Here is a 12455-nt window from a genome sequence, read left to right on the forward strand (position 1 = left end):
TGGTATGATAGGTATTTCAGACATGGCCGCAGCGTTCCACACAATGAAAACACAATATTTAATTGAAATCTCGCGATACTAAACATCGGTTGCCTTTGACAACGGCTGTGTTGTCTGAAGCGCTTCTTTTTTTAAACCATAGATTTAAGCGGGGAGGGGCTTGTAGGTCAACCGACCAATCAGAACGCAGGAAAAAACAGGGCCGTATATAAATGACGTCACGTCTAAAGGAAAAGAGAAAATCTCTAAGGTAAGCACGTTGCTGTGCGCATGCTGTTACAGTTTAAACTAACGTTCTTTAATGGTAGTTAACGGTTTATAATGTTTGTTTTTGATTCATAATTTGAGTGTATTTTGTCGTGGTTTCTTATGAATTTCAGCGGGTTGTGGGTGTTGTTTTTTAAGGCTCCGTGTACGTCGACGAGCCACATGGTGTTAGATAACCGGCCTCTCAAGACAAGCCGCCAGTTAACAGCTAGATAGCTAACAAGCTAACCCAACGGACGGCAGTTGAAAGCAGCCGTTGGTTCGACTGTTTTTTAACCGTTTTTTAACTGTCGTCTTTCCAACAGAGAGTGTCTATATAACGTTTTGGAATAGTGTCTTGTTTCAACGGTCAGGAATGTCAGCTGGCGACGACAACGGAGGTCGACTCACCCAGTTCAAAAACAAAGGGAAAGATGCCAATGTAAGTAACAGACACCATTTAGGAACATAAATTATGTAGCGAATAATGCTGTCTTATATATATATATATACATATATATATTTTATAAATGGGTGTCTTCTTCTTCAGGAGCTAAGGCGCAGGAGAGCGGAAGTCAACATGGAGCTACGTAAAGCTAAGAAGGATGATCAGATCCTGAAGAGGAGAAACGTTGAGAGCCTTCTGGATGAGCCAACGTCTCCTTTCCAAGACACAGATCCCAACGCACAGGTAAGACTAGACTACTGCCTCTGTCAACACACACAGCTAGCTATTTGATTTGGCTGGGGACATGTAAAAAGGACATCCATGTGTTTTCCATGTCTGAAACATTTGACTATATCATTTAGTTGTGCTATGAATGAGCTCAAACAGCCTCAGTGACAGGCGTTACACCGAAATCTAAGACAAGTGTTGCCAGATCTTGAGAGAAACAAGCACCCAGGTCTATAGAAACAAGCGACCATACCAAACTACCACAATATGAGAGACAGGCGGCCACTTGATCACTTCATATACTGAATATGTATGCATTTATTTTAAGATAAGATATTCCTTTATTAGTCCCGCAGTGGGGAAATGTGCAGTGTACAGCAGCAAAGGGGATAGTGCAAAAAACAAGATGCATCAGCTAACACAGTAAAAAAAAAAGAAGAGCTAAACAAAGTGTAAAAAAATATGAACCTTTTAAATGGAAGGGAGTATAAAAACAGGAGCAGTGTATACAGTATTGCAAAATAAACAGACTATCAACAAAATTGCACAATTTGAAAATAATATTGCACAGTGAAATTCCACCTGAAAATATCAGGTTATTGTGGACGAGCCAACGTCTCCTTTCCAAGAGACAGATCCCAACGCACAGGTAAGATTACTAGTCTCTGTCGCACACTAGCTAGCTATTTGATTTGGCTGGGGACAAGTCAACAGGACATCTATGTGTTTTCCATGTCTGAAACATTTGACTATATCATTTAGTTGTGCTATGAATGAGCTCAAACAGCCATCATTGCCAATCTGTGACCAGTGTTGCCAGATCTTGCGAGAGAAACAAGCAACCAGGTCAGGAAATCCTTTGTCCCCCGAGCCATCAAACTGTACAACACCTCTCTGGGGGTTGGCGGAGGACAAAGGAGGACGGTCTGCAGGACACATAATAATGGTAAATGGACTTGCATTTATGCAGCGTTTTTCTAGTCTTCCGACCACTCAAAGCGCTTTACACTACATGTCAGCATTCACACACTGATGGCAGAGGCTGCTAAGGTGCCAACTTTTCCCATCAGGATCTAATCTAAATACTCATTCACACACCGATGGCTATGCCCTCAATTTGGGGTTAAGTGTCTTGCTCAAGGACACATCGACATGTGACCCAGAACAGCCGGGGATCGAACCACCGACCTTCCGATTGGTGGACAACCTGCCAGCCCCACAATAATGCACACGGTGCACTTTCATAGACTGAGCTACTGGAGTTACCATGCACTATACTCATTTTTAACAGTCTCTTCTGAACTATATTCACTTTTTTAATAGTCGTGTATCACAGCTGTTACTCTGCAATATATTCAGTTTTATCAGTTTTCTTCATCTCGTATTTTTATATCTGGTATATTTTTTTTGTACTTTGCACCACTAACTTTTTTACTGCCTTTTTACTAACATATTTTGCACTATGGAACTGTGATGCTGGAAACTTGAATTTCCCTCGGGATCAATAAAGTTACTATCTTTCTATCTACCACAATATGAGAGACAGGTGGCCACTTGATCACTTCATATACTGTATATGTATGAATTTATTTTGGATTGCATGCATTTCATTTTTGCATTGCATTGCAATTTTGAATACATTTTTAGTTTGTCACTTTACATTTTTCTTGTCAACTAAACTTAAAGTAGTAGAACATATTATTTAATTTTTTGTATCTAATTTTTAGCTTGTTACTTGTAACTCATGTATCAGTTAAAATAATCTAGCTTGCTAGTTATGAAAGCATGAATCAGTCTCTCTGTGTTGCTCAGAGAGAGAAATGGGGAATAAGAATATTTTTTTTTACAATTGAACTGAATTGTCCCGATCCTGGGCTGCACAGTGGCAAGAGGGTCGCAGGTTAGAATCCAGCTTGGGTCCCTTCTGTGTGGAGTTTGCATGTTCTCCCCGTGTTAGCGTGGGTTTTATCCGGGTTCTCCGGCTTCCTCACATAGTCCAAAGATGCATGGTTAGGTTAATTGTTGACTCTAAATTGCACGTACATAGGTGTGAATGTGAGAGTGAATGGTTGTCTGTCTCTATGTGTCAGCCCTGTGATAGTCTGGCAACCTGTCCAGGATGTACCCTGCCCTCGCCCCAATGCCAGCTGGGATCGGCTCCAGCTCTCCCCCCCCCTGACCCTGAATGGGATAAGCGGTTACAGATAATGGATGATGGATAATGAATGTCCCGATCCTGTAACCCTGACCTAAACATGTTCCAAGCAGGTTCCTCGGACTGTTGAGGGTTATTTTTAGCTTCTCTTTGACCCAGGTTTACTAGGCAGGTAATTAATCTGCTTGTTTGTTTCTGTTCCGACAGCCTCCTCGGCACTGGTCTGTGGAGGAGATCGTAGGAGGTGTAAACAGCGAGAATGTAGATCATAAGCTGCAGGCCACGCAGGCAGCCAGGTAAATTCCTTTTGAAAAGAACCTTGACTGATGAGTTTTGCTGTGCTAATGTAATAAACTCCCATCATGTTACGTTGGCATTTTATGCTTACACACTAACCCGTAAGTCTACCACCACCAGTCTATTTTATTGTTTATATTCTATTCTAATTTTAATATATTTTGAATATCTGTGTGTATGTAGCAGAGGGGGGCTACAACTACATTTCATTGTGCAATCCTGTATTGTATAATGACAATAATAAATCCTTGAAGATGACCAGTGACATGGTGCACACTTTTTTCCTCCAATCTTTCATAATCTTCCAATAGTATGTATTATTCCTAAATCATGACGAGGTGTCCATCACACCTGGTTTCAAGCATATTCTTTTGTGGACTTGCTTGTTTTTCATTGAGTTGGAAAACAAATTTGTTCCCCAACCTGTTAAACATGATCACCTCGCCCAGCTTGTTATTACTCTAATGATATTTAACAAAGCTACAAATTAACTTTCCTTGAAGTCATTTTCTTTTTTTTTAACTCCCCAACTGTGTTTATTTTCTGGATATACAGGAGGCTCCTCTCCAGAGAAAAACATCCACCTATCGACAGCATCATTGCTGCTAGCCTCATTCCACGGTTTGTTAGTTTTCTGGCATTGTCTGAATGCCCCCCCATCCAATTTGAGGCAGCTTGGGCCCTGACCAACATCGCCTCAGGTACCTCAGACCAGACCTCCGCCGTAGTGGAAGGAGGGGCCATCCCAGCCTTCATCACCCTGGTGACATCACCCCACCCGCACATCAGCGAGCAGGCCATCTGGGCCCTGGGTAACATCGCAGGTACTGCAGGCTGACGACACTCAACACTGTTGTTTTAATTCTGTTGCTCCATTACTACATCCTGCACTGCTATGTTGTTATTTGACCTAGATAGCTGTGACGGGAGGAGCTGTTGTTGTTGTAATCGTGTGTATCTATGTGACTGTAGTTTCATTTAGTTATGGTGCAATTTTTTTCTGTTCTGATTGCACTGCTGATAGCGCATGAAAGTGAATGTCTATTCCCCCCCTAATCTAGGTGATGGACCCAACTACAGAGACCTGGTGATCAAACATGGCGGTCTCCATCCACTCCTAGCATTGCTGGCAGCCCCTGACCTGTCTGTGTTTCCTGTGAGTTTCCAGCAAACATTATTGCACTGCTGGTTTTAAGATACATTTTTATTTTACACAGCACTATGGCGCTGCTAACTCCTAGCATGTTCTATTCAGATATATACTGTACATCTACACTGTTTCGGTACAGTTGAGACGGACTGCTGTGCACACTTGGCATTAAAATGTTTTTTCGGTGTAGGCAAATCAACTGGATCAAGCTGTTAGTAGATTTGTAATGTAGTTAATACTAGTCTGTCCTTAGGTGGAGTACGTGTGTGCATCTGTAGACATATTTATCTCCTACCACATTAGAATCAGATCCAAATTCCTTTTCCATGTGTTTGCAGTTACACCTGTATTTAGAGCTGATCAACTCCTCATTAAGTGGCAGTGAGGACATGAACAACAGGTTTATTTTTTGACGCTTAAAAGAGAAACAAAGAAACTTAACAAATATTTAAAAAATGTACGTTGTATGTTTGATGCCAAATAGATTATGCATTGTAATAATGCCTAATATCTGTGTTGTAAAAAACATTTTGTGCTGTATTTTTTTTAATTATTATTATTTTGTTTTGTCAGGATTGATAGCCTTTCTATGGTTTGGCTAATTGCTTATATACTTGCAGACCAGGCTTAGCTAAATATTAGTTCAGCTGAGACATATTTTAGTGTCAACAAGGCTTATCAGCCTGGCATGTGGTGTGAAGCCATTTATTCCTGTTGAAAAGTTAATGCACAGTTGAGAAGCCCTCTACACACAGCAGAGAGGTCCTTATTTGACTTTGCTTATGCACCGTGTTATTCAGTGATTTGACTGACAGTCATTTACTGAGGTTAATCATCACAACGTACAAACTGCTCAAATAGCTGACGTAATTCTTTTTAGAGAGAGCTAATGGTCGAGTTGAAAACTAAACTGATTCTGTTTGGAGATGGCAATCTCTTCGGAGAAGTCTTTGAAGAAACTTGAGTCTTTTCAGTATCAGTTACTCAAACAACTATCATGTTATGACATGTCGATGCCGTAAAATAATATTTGTCTCTTAATCCAACCATACCAGTCTGGCTACCTGCGCAATGTCACCTGGACGCTGTCCAACCTGTGTCGGAACAAGAACCCGGCCCCTCCTCTGTCGGCGGTGCAGCAGCTGCTTCCAGGCCTGGTGCGCCTTCTGCACCACGACGACAGGGAGATCCTGGCCGACACCTGTTGGGCCGTGTCCTACCTGACCGACGGCGCCAACGAGAGGATAGAGGTGGTGGTGCAGGCTGGCCTGGTGCCCCGACTGGTACAGCTGCTGGCCTGTGGGGAGCTCTCCATTGTGGTATGTGGTGTTGAGTTTGTTTTAGTCAAAAGGTTCTGTTATTTGTGACATTTGAAACTGCAGTTAGTGCACTGTCTACAATGTTCATAGCTTCATCCATCAGCAGCAGCTGCTCTCTTGATTCTATTTCTGCAGTCATAACAGTGTTTGATGAAAGTCTCAGTTCCTTAATATAACTGCTTGTGCTCATTATATGGTCACAAATACCGTCTCTCTTTCAAGATGTTACTCTCATCCCACGCTATCCTCCATTTTTGTCTACATCCTCCTGTATCTTTTACTCAACAACAACAAAGTTGAAGAAAAACATTTTCTGTCTAGGTATTTTTTTTAAACTTCTGTTTCCGTTACTTCTCTTACATTTGTTCTAGAGATGCACCGATTGCAATTTTCTTGGCCAATTTTGTTTTTAAGTCTGACCTGCCGATTCCAATTTTTTTCTTTCTTTCTAAAAAGTAATTGACAGCATACACAAACATTTTTGCAACTTTTCTTCCATTGAAAATTGAAATTCAATTGTATGCTCATAATAAAACATGTCTCGCACTGAAGAACTTCCACACCACATTCATGTTGTGAGTGTGTGGCTGCGACGTAAAACCATCGTGTGTAAAAATTTGACCGTCAAAAAATCGGATATGAGACTGATCTTGGCTGATCAGCTGACAACCGTTCACTGTCGAGCGGCGTCCGATCGATAGGTTTATTCTTGATATACATACAGGTACATGCATCCATGACTGGAACATCTTTCTATTGGGTGCTGGCTGAGTGTTGGAAAGGTTACTTTCACAAAGGCTCAAGTCTTGTGTGCAGTGAGATGTGAACCATTGTAACTGGAAATCATTGGTATTATCATCGTTAGTGGCTTCAGATAGATGTGTCAAATTGTAACGTTAACACACATAATTTATGTATCATATCCTGTTCATTGTCATCCCCATCATCCCTTCTGTACTGTATATTATTCCTAAATGATGAACACTACAGATAATTACTCTTCTTCACCTTCCAGACTCCAGCCCTGCGGTCACTTGGCAACATTGTGACTGGGACAGACGAGCAGACGCAGTGTGTGCTGAATTCAGGTGCCCTGGCTATGTTCCCCAACCTGCTGCGCCACCACAAGCCCAATATCCAGAAAGAGGCTGCCTGGACGCTGTCCAATATCACTGCTGGCAAGGAGACCCAGATCCAGGAGGTTGTGAATGCAGGCCTGATGCCCCTGCTGGTGGAGATCCTCCAACAGGTCAGAACACAAGAGCAGACAGAACATACTGTATAGTTGGCTTGTTTTAATAGTCCACATGTGATTAATTAAGTCATAATAACTCAAGTTATAGTTTGTTGATCGGTGTGGGGAAAATTGTTGTTCCTTGAAACATGGACAGCTACAGGGCAGCACCTGGGCTCACTTGCCTTTTTCCCCAACTTCGCTTTCCTACCTGCTGCAGATTATGCATGGTTTTCCTATTTTATGAACAAATATTTCTGAGAAACTAATATAATGATGAATTTGCGTTTATTCATGAAGGCTCATTAAGTATATCTTTGGTATCTCTAGTTTATCTCTATAGTTTTCTCTGGCCTAAAACATCAGATGTCCTTTCTGTTTAGGGAGACTACAAGAGTCAGAAGGAGGCAGTGTGGGCTGTCACCAACTATACCAGTGGTGGAACTGTTGAGCAAGTGGCCTTCCTGGTCCAATGCAATGTGCTGGAGCCTCTACTCAACCTGCTGACAGCAAAAGACAGCAAAATCATCTTGGTCATCCTGGATGCAATCTGCAATATTTTACAGGTATATTGCCAAGAGCCGGTTGCTATATTTGCATTGGAGTCTCTTCAATTCAGATTTTCTCAAGTTTGTCTTCTTGTGCAATCAAAATGCTGTGTGTCAAATAGATTTTTCCTCCAACTGTTACTGTATAGCTTATCCATTCATCTCAGTGTAACTAGATGAATTTAAATTTAAAAACTGCTGTTTTCACAGCACACCAAATCACTGGACTCAGAAATATATTTCTGATAAGATGTGATAAGGAAGACCCATTTGGGTCCAACTTCTTCAGTTTTATTCATTATGTACGATGAGAGACAAGCAACCTGATGAGCGAACCTGAAAAAGTTGGTTACAAAATACATCTTCTCCGTCCAAAAAATTCTCTTATCTCGCAAAGAAATTCTAAATAATATCCAGAGATTTGGTTTGTGGTGAGACTTGAAGTATTCTACTTGATTTGAAGTAAATTAGATAAGACATGAAAAACACTGGCAGGGTCCTTTTTTAGACGATGAAGGATAACTAGTAAAATTGTGCGACGGTTTTGGCAGGTGAAGGAAAATGTAAAAACCAACCAGTCATGCATAACGGATTACGGTCTGACGGAAGGCTACTGCCTTGAACTGCAAGAAAGAAAATAATTTAAATACATTTAAGATAATTGCATTCTCCTCTGACAGCAGACATAAGTTTTGAGGTCCCGAGGAAATGGCTATTAACGCTGTGGCTTTCTGAAATTAGGAAACATGAAGATTTGCAGAATTTAATCTCAGTCACATTATAGTCTGAATGACGCAGATGGATTCTCGACTGTCACGGATTAAGATGGATGGTCACAGGTTCATCTCTTGGCGAGGGAACTATTAGTCTTACAGATTTATTTTCCCTCCTTTCTCCACAGATGGCATACAAAGCTGGTGAGATTGAGAAATTGTGCTTAACGATTGAGGAGTTGGGTGGTTTGGACAAGATTGAGGCACTGCAGTCCCATGACAACGAAGCCGTCTACAAGTCCTCTGTCAACATCATAGACCGATTCTTCTCTGATGAGGTAAGCGTTACTGGAAACAGGGGTCCTTTCAGACTAGCAGCCACGCAGAAATCATGGCCAAATTTGGATAAATGAGTCCAGAGGATGGTTGAGATGACAACGACATGATCATTTCAATGATTGAAAACAGCCGTATAGATTTGCATACGAAGGCAACTTGCATTTCAAATTCTTGAATGACCACAGTGGCTTTTGAGGAGTTTAGACCTGATTTTCTTCTCTATCTTCTAGGATCTGCTTATGTCTTTTTCATAATGTGCTGAATTTTCCAAGGACTTTGTCAAGGAATATTGCTCAGTGTGATTGGATAGTTTGTTGATGTTGTGATGCTAACCACATCCTTCAACAATTCAAGCAGAACACAAACATGGAAAGAATTAAACGATTGCCAGAAGAAGTATGACTACATTGTCAATTATATGACAGATTAAATGATTTGGCAGAGGTGGCAGGAGTTACTTGTGTGGTTACTCCTCGTGAATTACTGTTGCCGAAGCATAAATGTGGGGTGTGATGCAACGATACAGAAGCCTGAGCTAGATGTTGGCTGGCTTTCTGCAGGTTTCTGTTTTGCTTTTCCTGGTAGTCGCTGACAAAATGATTTCAAAGTAAAACTTTCTGCTGCTTACATGATTCGTCTTTAATGTTACTCAATTCACAACAGACCCTTTAATGGCTGACAGAAATGGTCCTAGTCCACAGATTCTATCTTAATCTATGAAACGATCCCCAAAACACGCTAAGACTCGGTTAATCCTCCAATGCTTCTCTCCTCTTGTTCCTCTTGTCTTTCAGAATGAAGAAGATGAGTCTGTGGTTCCTGAAGCTGCTGGAGACTGTTATAACTTCCAGATCCCTGGAGACCAAAGCACTTTTCAGTTTTAACATATCCAGCTTTTTCTTTGTAACATAAAAAAAGAAAAGTCGTACCTTGTTAATATTTTTGTATTTGTTTTGCAGACATTTCATCCTTGTACGTGACAGTACAAAGACAAAAAATTTCCCTGTTTTAAAGAAATATTTGTAAATAAATGTGACTCGCGCACAAGTTTTTTTTTTTCTTGAATCATTGAGTTGTTTTTTTTATGTAAGCAGGCTACCAACAGGGAAATGTGCCTGATGTATTTGGTGTTAAGAATTCATTCTTATGAGAAAAATTGGTGATTCTGTGTCCATGTCGCCACTAGGTGACACTGTGGTTATTCTCTATACTTGTTGTGAGACTACATGTTATAAGGACCATGTTGTGTCTATAGTAGATTTATTATTTTATGAATGAAACTGTGTTTCAATGCATTCACAATATATTATACTATATAACCACGATGGCTCAGGACAAGTCAGGAGGGTGCAGGAAGGAGCAGAACCAGACTCAGAAACCTAATGTCAGTCATTTTCACAATTTAAAATGAAAATAGTGAAAATCAAAATGCACACAATTTATATTTGATTAAGTTATAGATAATGTATCACAGTACACATTATTCAGTATCTGTAATTATTTCTGTCAAGGTTATAGGATCATTGTGTAGCAATAAAGTTGTAAAAGCACTAAAATACAGTTAACTACACCAAAGCATTTTTAAGAAATCTTTCGTGTCACAGTACACCAAATCGCTAGACGAGAGATGAGTGAACCTGAAAAAGTTGGTTACGAAATACATCTTTTCCATCCTGAAAATGATCTTATCTTGAATATAAATTCTAAATAACATCCAGAGATTTGGGTTGTGGTGAGACTTGAAGTATCAGACTTGATTTGAAATAAATTAGATAAGACATGCAAAAATACTGGCAGGGTCCTTTTTAGACAATGAAGGACAACTAGTCAAATTGTGTGAAGGTTTTGGCAAGCGAAGGAAAATGTAGAAGACAGCCATGCATAAAGGATTAAGAGCATTTTACTCACTGTAGACCTGCATCTACAGTATCTAACCCCAGTATTTTGCTTATAGTACTTATTGGTTGAATCTGGAAGACCCTAAGTGTTAACTGGCCTTATATTTAATGAAAGTTTGTGATTTTGATTTGATTTTTGGTCCCTGGTGGTTATCATGTACACCACAGACATTACATTCATGAAGATATGTATAATAATAGCCTTCCGAGATTGTGGATGTCACAGTTCTCTTTTATAACGTATAAATGAGCCCCCAAATAGATGAAATGCTCACTTCTGCTATTACCCCGCTCTTTAGTGATTCAACTCGAATAGTATTTTATTTCTCAATAGATTTTATTTTAAATTTGTAAACAATACAAAGAACAATTAAATCAATACATAGGTAAACAATGAATGAAATAAAGGGATAATAAATAAAAACAAACAAACGTAAAAAAAACACAAAACATGCCGGGGGTTAATATAAATAAATAAATAATAGTAACTTAAGTAAAAGTATTAAAATGGGAGCACAAACTCACCGTTTTACTAGCCCTTGTGTTTTTTTGCAGAAGATATTGTCTTAATATATAGTTCCATTTCTTTCTAGAAAACATAAAAATTAGTTTTAACTCGCAAATTTGCATTTATGAATGTAAAACTTTGTGACAATGATGAGATTGATTAGAAAATATTCTCTCATATATTGTGTTGAACCTTAAAAAAAAAGTAGAGGTAGAAGTTCAAAGTCACAGATGATATTTTCCAAGATAAATCTACAAATATCTTGCTACAGTGTACATTTCCAGAGCAGATGGACAATAGTTTCAGTATGGGAATCACACTTCTTTTACCTTTTTAAGCAAAAAGTATTTTTATGGGAGAGTCCGAACTTTTTTTCCAACATAAATAACTTGAGTAGTATTAATGACACAGTATTGATGTAACTATACCCTCCTTTTTTATATTTAAAGATACTGATTTTAAAACATTTTGACTATGATTGATAACTTAAAACAACAAAAATTCTAAATTGACTAAAACTATTAAATTGTTTAGACATTTCAAATGTATTACAATTGTTTAACAGACCCCAAATGTTTTTTGTTTGTTTGTTTTTTATTTTGATTCATCTTTTCCTTTCCTTACATTTTATTTTTTTGTATAATTTATTTTTATACTGGAAAATAAATTAGCAGAATTGTAATGAAAAATCTGAACATTTATATGAATCTATTGTATTGAACTTTTGAAATAAATTATTATTTAAAAAAAAGAAAAAGTATTGATGTAACTGTCTGATCGCTCATGTCTACACAAGCTGTATCAAAGCAGCCAGATTAAGGCCGGATGAAGACAATTTTAACTTCAAAGTAAAATCATCGAATGATTTGTTAAACTGTAAGATAAGAGATAAGATATTCCTTTATTAGTCCCGCAGTGGGAAAATGTGCAGTGTACAGCAGCAAAGGGGATAGTGCAAAAAACAAGATGCATCAGCTAACACAATAAAAGAAGAGCTAAACAAATTGTAGCAAAATATGAACCATTTAAATAGAAGGAAGTATAAAAATAGGAGCAATATATACAATATTGACAATAAACAGACTATCAACAAAATTGCACAAGTGGAAAATGATATTGCACAGTGAGAATGAAATGAATGAATGAATGAAATTCCACCTGAAAATATCAGGTTATTTTCAGTTTTTGGTGTGTAAGTGATCTACTGGGAGCAGTGCTGCTTGTGGAGTCTGACAGCAGCAGGAACCAGGTGAAAAATAGTGTGTATGAAAGATACTATTTTTCAATGCACATTGGCTCACTTTTACAAAAAAAGTACAAACAAGACAACTATATTAATATAAAAAATGAATGAAATATATTAATTATTTCT

General features: G+C 38.7%; 1 protein-coding gene across 2 annotated transcripts; it reads left to right on the plus strand.

Moving 5' to 3' along the window:
• Positions 1 to 231: 231 nt before the first annotated feature.
• LOC119485466 (importin subunit alpha-1-like) lies at positions 232 to 9736 on the plus strand. 2 transcript variants are annotated; one of them, XM_037765102.1, is made up of 11 exons: positions 232 to 250; positions 573 to 688; positions 797 to 937; positions 3285 to 3373; positions 3930 to 4198; positions 4436 to 4530; positions 5580 to 5843; positions 6859 to 7092; positions 7461 to 7643; positions 8527 to 8676; positions 9472 to 9736. In XM_037765102.1, the coding sequence occupies exons 2-11, from the start codon at positions 623 to 625 to the stop codon at positions 9559 to 9561; spliced, it is 1581 nt and encodes a 526-aa protein (XP_037621030.1). In that variant the 5' UTR covers positions 232 to 250; positions 573 to 622; the 3' UTR covers positions 9562 to 9736. The 2 variants fall into 2 exon arrangements, with proteins under 2 accessions (XP_037621030.1, XP_037621029.1); XM_037765101.1 differs by lacking the exon at positions 232 to 250 and having other exon boundaries at positions 389 to 688.
• Positions 9737 to 12455: the final 2719 nt, after the last annotated feature.

The sequence above is a fragment of the Sebastes umbrosus genome, chromosome 3 (genome assembly GCF_015220745.1).
Source record: "Sebastes umbrosus isolate fSebUmb1 chromosome 3, fSebUmb1.pri, whole genome shotgun sequence".
In the NCBI taxonomy this organism is placed as follows: domain Eukaryota; kingdom Metazoa; phylum Chordata; class Actinopteri; order Perciformes; family Sebastidae; genus Sebastes; species Sebastes umbrosus.

Coding starts and splice junctions, on each gene's coding strand:
- LOC119485466 (XM_037765102.1), top strand. CDS start 623: ATGTCAGCTGGCGACGACAACGGAGGTCGACTCACCCAGTTCAAAAAC. Junction 4,531..5,579: donor CTGACCTGTCTGTGTTTCCT/GTGAGTTTCCAG, acceptor CAACCATACCAG/TCTGGCTACCTGCGCAATGT. Junction 7,644..8,526: donor CAATCTGCAATATTTTACAG/GTATATTGCCAA, acceptor CTTTCTCCACAG/ATGGCATACAAAGCTGGTGA.